The 10,108-nt window shown below is 42.1% G+C and overlaps 1 protein-coding gene across 2 annotated transcripts in view; it reads left to right on the forward strand.

Moving 5' to 3' along the window:
* Positions 1 to 9,868, forward strand: part of LOC131572833 (acylglycerol kinase, mitochondrial-like) — a 35,457-nt gene extending 25,589 nt beyond the window's left edge. For both annotated transcript variants that reach the window (XM_058826217.1, XM_058826216.1), the window contains 4 exons: positions 787 to 884; positions 3,092 to 3,162; positions 7,404 to 7,488; positions 9,393 to 9,868. In XM_058826217.1, coding sequence (XP_058682200.1) covers positions 787 to 884; positions 3,092 to 3,162; positions 7,404 to 7,488; positions 9,393 to 9,530 — 392 coding nt within the window. In that variant the 3' untranslated portion in view covers positions 9,531 to 9,868. The remainder of the gene's footprint in view (positions 1 to 786; positions 885 to 3,091; positions 3,163 to 7,403; positions 7,489 to 9,392) is intronic.
* Positions 9,869 to 10,108: the final 240 nt, after the last annotated feature.

The following is a 10,108-nucleotide window of genomic DNA, read 5'->3' on the forward strand; positions in this document are numbered from 1 at the left end:
GGCATCCATAGAGGATACTTGGCACTTCTGGGTGAGCTTCTTGAAATCTTCTTCCAGCAGAATGGCTTCTTAGTGGGCTGGAAAGAGAGAAGCAGCCCTTGTTTTCCGGGGTGGGGAGAGTTCTTGACACAGAGCAGCAAATGTTACTCTAAATAGAACAGTAAAATTTGGGCCATGCAGAAGCCCTAAATTTCTCTTACTATGTTAAATTCTTCCTGTACCATAAACTTTGTGTTCTCTGAGCCTCTCTTGGTTTGGCCTGTTGTCTGGGCAGTGCACATGGCAGGCCACAGGAGGAAGAAGAGTGGGTATTTTGCATAGTCTGGTGCAAAGACCTCGTTCCTCCTTAGCTAGCAGAGGTGATTCATGCAGGAGCATGAACCAAGTGACTTGGGGATGACAACTGAACTGTGGAGATGCCTCCTGTAGAAAATGTGTTACCACAGCCTCCTGAACATCGGATTCCTGTTTTTTTGGCACTAGCATTTCATGGGTTTTCTAAATGTTCCTGTCACCAGCCCAGGAGATCTGTTAATCCCTGGACATAAGGACTCACAGGGCTGTGATGTTCTGTGCTTGTCTTTTATGCTGTGTATAAATGCTGATGGTATTTTTTCTTCAGTACTCCCAAGCTCCCTTTTACTTTTTTAAGATTTTGACATTTTAGAGAAACAAACTAGTGGCCAAAATGGCCCAGACTGATTTTTGTGTCTGGCATCTTCTTCATAGGGATCTGTGTAATTAAATTCCACTTAATGATTGATACCTTCTCTCTCTGATATGCAGAAGTCTCCCAGGAGGTAGCCCCAGAGGACTGGGAAGAGGTGAAGCTGTCCACCATTGAGCTTTCCATTGCAACTCGGAACAGACAGCTTGATCTAACAGTAAGACCATAAAATAATTGGATTCCAGGTGCTGCCTGCCCACAGAGTTTTCCTGTCTTGCTAAACTCCCATTCTTGGGTCTATTTAAACAACATTTACTACCTCATGCAAGAATAGGTCCATGATTGAATCCAGGGATGCACAAGTTTCAAAGCCAGTGTAAATGCACTGAAGACCAGTGTAAAACTGGGATGCAGTGGGATCACAAAGAATCGGTGCAAGGTTTCAGTAGCCATAGAGAAATTTTTAGGATTGCCCATGAGTAAACAAAGCACCAAGAAGCATTCCTTTCCCTCTTTACCTTTGTGAGAATTATTCTCTTTTATCAGCTGCTGCTAGGAGGAGGCTGAGCCTGAGTGTCTGGCTGGGATTTTTGATTTTTCTCTCGTTTTTTATGCTTGCAGAGTGGAGTTAAAAATAATTGGTACCAGGGAAAGGACAGGGGCTACATTGATTTGAAGGAAAGAAAGTGCAGGTGGTTGAAAGAATAGAAGCAAGGCAGCAAAGGAACTGTTCCTGTCATAACCTTCTTAGCATGTTCATGCTATTCATTCACTGTTTTAGAGCCTGTCTTTGGCTTATGCCTGTGTTTTGGTGCAATTTTACTGCTGTGAAAGCTATTTGGATAGATGTCAGTCTTTAATTTTACAGGAAAATGCTAACACAATGATCCTATACCCGTGAGCTTCCCTTCATTTCCTCTTCAAGGCTGCAGGAAACCCTTGCCACTATACCCAGCTTAACAGGAGGTGCTGAACTTACCGCAACATATTTCTTCCTTAGAATTTAGGGTCTTTAAGAACATGAAAATGTGAGTTATATTGGTATGTTACCTTGTGGGATCAGACCAAAAAAAGCCCAAGCAGGACAATATGTGTTCTCCTGGTTTCTCCTGAGAACATACCACATGAACTTTAGTTTCTTTTTCATCGCGGTTTATGATTTGGACCGTCAGTGTTCTAGTAATGGTAGAAGCTAGACAGAGACTAGTATTTGGGTATTTTTTTTAGTGGTTTCTAGGTGGCACTTGAACACAAGAGTTTTGGTTGTTGAACTGGATTGGAGCCAGTGATGTAAAGTAAAAACAGACCTGCCAAGAACAGAAAAAGTATCTGATTGCTACAACCTAGCCCTTATGCTCTTTCTGTTTTTTTTGTTTGTCTCCCTTAGGCCTTCAAGATGCACTTTAATATTGGTTTTGAAAAGAAGGAACTGATGTAGGGTTCTCAGGTCTGTTGCATAGTCTAGAAAAATGGACAAGTTCATGTTAGACCAGTTGTACTTTCCTTTTTCTAGAGTTAGAATGATCTTGATGCTGCATCTCTTTTTCGACAAGTGTGGATCCCTTATCATTGCGTTAAAGTCCCTAAAGTTGAAATCACTGTCCCTGTATGCCTCAAAGCTGAACAGGTCTCTGGAATCAATGCCAGGCCATATCTGCTGACTGCTGCCAGCCACTCCTGTCTCTGTGTCTCACCTCAGATTCATGCAGAGGCTGCCCCATTGAAGAGAAGCTGATAAAGCCATACAGGTGCAGCTCAGGCAGTGCCTCTGCAGAACAGCAAAGAAATAAACCAAGTTACACTAATAGATGCATTTATTTTTACTTTTGTCATTTTGATTGAATCTGCGCTAGGACTTTTGCCAGGACAGAAATGTTAAAATAAAGAAAAAAAAATTTGCATCTTAATCAAAGTTGCTTTCCTGGAAAAAGCTGTACTGTATACTCATTTTAAGGGCAGGCTGTAAATGGGAAAGAAGCTAAATAAGGAGTTTCAAGGATTGTTATCAAGGACACTTTGATTTCCAATTCATATTGTTTAAAATTCCCTTACTGTGGTGTTTGGTGGCCAAATGTTGTATCATTGTACGATTGCTTAAATTCATGAAAGACCCATTGAACAGAAATTAAATAAGTGAACCTAAGAGATTTGCTATTGTCTTTAAATGTAACAAGAAGCCAAACCTGTGACTCATTATTTTGCTTCTTGTGGTATTTATTGAATATTCATTAATGGGAAAATACTGTCTGTAATTTCTAATTCAAATCCCAAGTTACCATTTGAATAAAGCATGAAATGCAGAAATATATCTTCTGCCTCCTTTTGCGGGACAAAGGACTGGCCATTGTGTGAACATATTGCAGTATCATGGGTGTGGCATTTTCAAATGTTAACTGCTTGATTTCTGAATCCTTTTTTGCACAGCGCACTGAGGACTTCATGGACATTTGCATCGAAGCAGAGAGTGTCAGCAAAGGGCAGTTTGTTCACAGAGGGTGAGTATGGAAGGGCTGCAGAAAGGGGACAGGATCTCTGAAAAGTGGGCTGGTTTTCTCTCATGCTGTGCTGCAAAATTCAGAAGCAGAGGACTGCAAAGCATACCAGTCAGTACTGTTTCACAGGGACTAACACTTTGGTTCTTTAAAATTCTTACTCATCTTCTGTTTCTGTAAACAAGGCAGAACTCCAGAACCTGGAGTGTTGGTATTCAGAACCTGGAGTTCTTCCTAGATTCTGAGTTTGCTAAATCTTTAGTCTGTTCCCCTGTTGCTGTAAGTCACTACTGCTTGGATATTACTGAGTTTTATAGGCAACTATGCAGACTTACCCCAGAATCTCTTAGCCCTAGCTGCTCAGTGGATTGAGAGGTGGGTCACAGAGCTGGTATGTTTGTACTGCTGGTACCTGGGAATTCTTGAACTGTGATTAGACAGGCCCTCTTTGAAAAAAAGAGCTTCCTTGCCTCAGTAGCTCTTGTGAGAAATTAAGTCTGAGCTGGAAGAACTTTGGAAGATGTGAATTTAAACAGGGACTTTAAGCAAATGTCCTGCTTGTATGTAGAATAAGAAGGCTGCAGGTATGAAGAAGCAGCATGTGGAGAAACTGAGTGTTACTGCTTCGTTTGTGCTTGAGATGTTGCCTTGTGGTGTGCTTATTCCTCATGTTCTCACAAGACACAAATCAGAACTTTTCCAGCTCCTTCTTACAGTCCCACTCACAGATAACGTTGCGTGTTCAGTGCAGGTTTTACCAGCAACAGATTTTCCTGCTAAAGCCAAGGGAGCTCCTCTCCATATTACCTTTTTGCTTCCTGTTTTCTCAGTCTTCGAGCTCCCTCTAGTGAAATCAATGGGTGGATTTCAGTGCAGTTTTACCTGCTTCTCATCACCCTAATAGTTCCTGCAAGATATTGTTTATGATACTAATGGTAACTCAGGCCCCTTATTTGAACATCCCAGGAGCCTCAGTGGGAACAGAATCTTCTGACCTATGCATACACTGTAAGTCAGGTTACCAGCTGCAGCTGCTTTTAAATTGCATGATCATGTGGACCATGGTTGATTGGGACTGATTTGTTTGCTTTGAATGCTACAGAGGGAAAGGAGGAGGCAGTTTTCCTTCTAGAAGCAAGAAGAATCTGTTCTCACAAAGGAGATGCTATTCTGGGTTCTCAAACACTTTGCTAGCAGAAGAATGTAGATGAGCTTGTGTGACTTGAGGGAGGCATATTCAAGTGTATTCCCATTGTAAATAATACCTCCTGTGCTGACTGGACCTCCTTCCTGCAGTAGTGTGGCACATTTTCTGACTGCACTTACAGTGTTGTGCAGAAAAAGCCTCTGAGGAGCATTACCATTGCCCTACTGTTGAGAGCTAATTAGAGGCAGTACTGAAAGCTTTGAGCTGTTCAAGCAAAGTTCAGAGAAACAAGCTCTTTTGATTAAATACTGCCAAAAAAGCCTGCAGGTAACAAAGAAAGACAAAGAGGAGTGTGGGGGGTGGGGGAGCAGTGGGAGGGGATGGTTAGTTGTACATAGGGGAGTCACAGCAGAAAAAAGGTGCACTGTTTTTTCAAGGCAGAATCAGGGTGTTCAGAGGTCCCACTGTGCCTTTGCCAACTGGATTTGAGTTAAGCCCATTATCAGAGGCCCCCCATTGCCTAGCACCAACAGGGTTTGTCTTTGGAAATGTGTGAAACAGCTCTTTCTTTTTTCTTCTTTTTTAGTACATAGTTTAAATACCAGAATTTGGGGGGTTGAAAAAAGTTTTTAGGGGAAATACCTTATTGGTGCAGATATCAAGGGGTTTTTATATTGGAGAGGGCACTGATATGAGCTAACTGATGAGAACTGATGGGTCACACAGAGAAAACCACACATCCAGCAGGAAACTACCGCGGAGGCTCAGGGAGTGTGTGTGTGTCTGAGGAGGTGTGGGGGTGCATCATTGTGCTGGAGGGCAGCTGCTGCTAGATTTCACAGAAAGGAGGAGGTCATCCCAGGTGTATAAAAGTGCCCTCTGGCTGTGGATCAGATTTGTGTGAACAAGAGCATCCACAACAGCCACTGAGCTGATGTTTAGACAAGGTGGGGGAAGAAGAGTTGTTTACAATGGAGTGCTTACTAAGAAGTGCTGCAGGGAAGGAGAGCAGTCATGGAAAGTGTGGCATTAAGTTATTCACCTCCTGGTAGCCAGTTTAGATTCTGTATGTGAAAATATGGAGAGCTGTCACTCCAGGGAATGAGTACAGTTATCATTTACAATGCAGAAAACTGGGTTTTTTGTTAGAGATCTTACTCTGAATCATTTCACATTGGCAGCTTCTGGCTATGAAAATGAGGGTCCAGTTGTGTGTTACGTGTAGTAGGTGTTGTGGTTCTCTCTCTGCCTGTATTTTTGTGGTTCAGCATAGAGTAGGTTGCAACAGTCAATGGAAACTTGCTGTTAGACTTCTGGTCTTGTTCCTATTTCACATTGCTGTCTGGTCTAGAATGAGGAGCAGAATCTAAGGGAAATGAATTATGATTTTCTTTATGCTGGACCACTAGAGGGGCAATCACTGCAAGTGCAGTTGTGTCTTATTTGCTTCTACCAGTGTTCTCCTTTGACTGATCTTTAATTCTATGTCTTGGCTCTTTTGAGTTTACCTTGACCCCACAATGAAGGCTTCATGTGCCTTCATTGACCAAAAATATCTGCTCACTCACCAGAGTATGCCTTGTATGTATTTAGTATCTAGGACCTTGTATGATAAACTCCAAGCAGGTTAAAATTTAAGTGGGGAATGTTGCTGCTTGTTTGTACAGCACTGTATAAACTGACTGTATTGCATGCCATCAAAGATTTATAATTTATATTGCTGGAGGATGTTTCATTCCCTCACAGTCACTCATCAATCTTTCAGTGTATACATATTTGATTAAAACCAAACTTTCCACAGTTAATATTGCTTCTGTCCTTCCCTGCCCTTTCCTTAGCTTTTCTTGATTTCATCTCATGTTTCAACCCTCTCTTCTCGTATTCTTTCTCTGGGATTTTCTGTGACTTCAGAGTTGCTGCCTTCCTCAGGGCACAGAAGACTTGGTGTACAGGGAGATTCTGGCAAGCTTTTTTGTATGTTCTTTTCCTAGGCAATATTTAAATATATCCTTCTTTCATATCACTCTAGAAATGGAAATTTGGGGACAGCAGGCATTGCCTGTTAGAGAAATACCTGTGATAATTCTGCCATGCTTGAGAGTTCTGATATGTTAACACTGTAATTCTATGCAGTTCTCTTTGCTATTTGTGTGTTGCTGTCTGTCAGGAGAGGAGCCCCAACAGAGAGGTTGCTGCCTGGGGTGCAGTGTACCCTTTGCTGGTGGTCAGTCAGAAGGTTATGTGTGTGCTCAGTCAGGAGGCCAGAGGAAGGTCAGCACAGCCCAGAGCTTGTGCTCACTCTGCAGCAGCACTTGTGGGGAAAAGGAATCACAACTCACTGTTCTCTAACAGCTGAGCCAGTGACAGGACAGCAGCCTAAGCCTTGAAAAAGACCACGTGGTACTTGCAGCACCAGCTTCCCAAGACAGGAAACTGTATTCCATGTGCTCCCTTTTGACATCACCAGAAGTAGGAAGGAAAGCAGCACTTATCTAAGTAGAGTACATAAATAAGAATCTCATAGGCACCAGAAGAGAGAAACTGTCAAAACTGGATATGTTATGTGGAATGGATGAAATGATGAGGGTTTCTTCATGAGTGATAACACAAGCAGCTGATAAGAAATGTCGTGCTGATTGGTGTTGATATGAAGAATGTGGGTGGTTTTTTTTGTTGTTTTTAGATAGTAATTTAATGGTTCACAGTAACTATAATTCTGTCTTTTTTGGCTGAGGTTGTTTAGGTTGCTGGGAAGCTTAGGTGCATGAGATATCAGAAGATGGTAGTCATTGCAGGAAGTGCACAGTTCAGCATGGAAGTGAAGGGCACAAAACTGTGCTCAATGTTCAAATACATTCAAGTGAGCCTCAGAGCAGAAGCTGGTTAGAGGCTGTCAGTGCATTCTGATATGCATTGACTGCAGCAGAAGAGGGAAGGACTCTTCTAGTTTTTCACAGTTAAACCCACAAATACATATCTATATCTCCTCTAAGTTCACCAAATGCATAGTGATTTACCACAACAAAATGTCATCCCTGAAGAAGGCTGTTTCTGAAAGAAGCATGTCCTTACCTTACCTCTCTTTTGGTTTGGACAGAAGTCAAAAGATGCGTGATCCACACATGTGCCCTGAAGGGAGTCAGCACATCCAAGCCAGCAGATGCATCTTAAAACTTCCAGAGGTGAGAAGCTGAGAGAGCTGAAAAACTCTTTCACTTTGTTTCTTGTACCTGTTGATGCTGCACTTCAAGAAATCCCTACTCTAAATCTGGGAGATTGATTACAGTGCAAATGAGACACTCAGTTCCACAGCGCAGCCAATGAGTCCCTTGCCAGGACAGATACACTGCAGCTCCCCAAGTGGTCTGTAAACCTGAAGGGGGAGCTTTGTTCTGCTGGGAAATAATGGCAGATCTTTTATGAAGACAGTCATGGTGGTTAAAGGGTCTCTTACTTGAGTGCATTGCGTACAAATGAGAAGTTCCACTTGAACCTGAGGAAAAATTACTGTGCAGATAAGCACTGGAACAGACTGCACAGAGAGGTTATGGAGTCTCCCTCACTGGAGATATGAATCATCTGGATACAATCCTGTGCAATGTGCTCTGGGATGACCCTGCTTGAACAGGGAGGTTGGACCAGATGATCCACTGTTGATTCCAACACACCCATTCTGTGATATGCTGTGATACGCGGATCTTCTCCTTAGCATTGAGTATGTGTATATTTTGCCCTAGAAGGCATTGTGCTGTAGAGAAGAAGATAAATATTAGAGACAAAAGAGGGTAAGACAGGACAGAGGAGCTGAGATTGGTACAAGGAAATGCCTCAAAACTTTGAAATGATGAAACAGAAAAAAGACAAAGCTCTGTCTGACTGTGTAATTTAGATGTGTCTTTTTCTGCCTCTGAGCTGTTATTGCAGCCCTGGGAGGACAGTTTCTTGTTTTTACAAGGACATGAAATCAATCTTATAGATAATTTCTGTCTTCAAGTGATCTATCATTTGGCAAAATAATTCCATATTAAGGAAGAAGGAATGTGTTGAAAGGCAAAAAAATCTGTTGCTACCAAGTGAAAATCATGAATTATGATGTCATGATTAACCAGCATCCTAATACTTCCACTGAATTCAGATCATGGCAGATTTGTGATTCTGAAAGAATACTCTGCAGTGCTGGGCTAAGTACAGCTGGGCCATAAGTAAGGGTTGTGGTATAAAATCAGCTGTTGATACTGCAGCTGCTGCTAAGATCTTCAGAACATGGGTGCATGGTACAGAGCAGTGCTGTTCGACTCCATGGCCCAGCTCCAGTGAAGGAGCTGGAAGCAGCCCAGATGAGTCTCACCAGCTTATGTTGTTGGAGGTGGGTTGCTTTGCTGTACCTCTGACTGCCAGAACTTGCACCAGTTCCTCTAGTCTGTGCTGCTCTGGTGTCCCAGTTCCCTTGGAGTTGGTTTGAATACCCACATAGCACAGCCCTCCCGTGAGTCAAGGGCATGTAAAGCAGTCACTGAAGTTGTTTTTAGGTAAAGTCAGCCTGCCATTTTGATGAATGCTTTTAATCACATGGTGACTTTATCAGCATTAAACGCTTGAGAAAATTCTACTTCTGAGTAATTCCTGGCCAGTAAATTACTTTGCATCTCATGTTTCAGATCAATATAGTAAAACAATGCTGAAAGGGGTTTGTAACATGGATTTAATGGATGTTACTTAACAGGCATTTCTGCAGATTAGTTTATGTCACCACTGGCAGCCCCAAGATCTAAGTGCACATAATTGTAGTTCCAATAGCAAAGAATCCTTCAGTGTAAACAATGTGGGTCATTAGACCTTCCTAGCACTTAATTATCACTAATTAGTAACTAAGTGAGGTAACACCTTATGCACCAGATTCTTAATACATTCTGTGCTTTGAAGGATAGGTCTCCTTGTATTGTGGAGAGGAAATGGGCTGGAAGGCAGAGGCAGGGGATCATCTTGGTTGAGAGTGAGCTAAGTATGCAACTGTATTTTATTAGTAAAATCAGCATTACAGCCTTGCCAAAATAATGTTTGATGTTTAACTGTTATCTGCACACAGGGCACTGAGGGATCCTTTGGCATTGATAATGAGGAGTATGAAGCTATGCCTGTGGAGGTGAAGCTCTTACCCCGCAAACTCCGGTTCTTCTGCGATCCCAGAATGAGACAGCAGATGCTGCAGGCAGCAGTACAATGAGAATTCATGGCAGAGGGGCCAGTGTTCACCAGTCTTACTAGGGTCTTTTCAGGGCACATGAGACCTAACTAACTTGATTAACCCCACGAGACTAACAAGCCTTTTGGCTGTTTTTATGTGCGAGGTACTTCCATTGGAAGTGTATGATTTGACTGGTCTCAAAGGGGTTAAAAATGCAAATGAAAATTCTGAAAAATGCGTGTTAACTTGATGGCATCGTTTTTTCCCCCTCCCTTAAGAAGTCATCATTGTTCCATTTACAGCACTACAGGCTGAGTGCTGTATGCCAGATGCTACTGCTGTAATGCAATTGTATATTAAAGTAAAACTTAAGTATACTTGTCCTTGCGTTCTGAGTTTAGATTTACTTACCCACATAAAAATCTTGCAAAACCTGAGATCGTGGGGAAAAAAAATTGTGGGGGAGTAATGCTAAGAAATTCTATGAAATATTGGAATTGCCACATTAAAACAGATGGTTGGTTATCTACTCCGTCACAAAATAAACTGGAGATTGGTGATACAAAGCTTTGGAGCAAGTTTAAAAATTCCCCATATGTATCTGGATAAGATATCTG

The sequence above is a fragment of the Poecile atricapillus genome, chromosome Z (assembly GCF_030490865.1).
Source record: "Poecile atricapillus isolate bPoeAtr1 chromosome Z, bPoeAtr1.hap1, whole genome shotgun sequence".
In the NCBI taxonomy this organism is placed as follows: Eukaryota; Metazoa; Chordata; class Aves; order Passeriformes; family Paridae; genus Poecile; species Poecile atricapillus.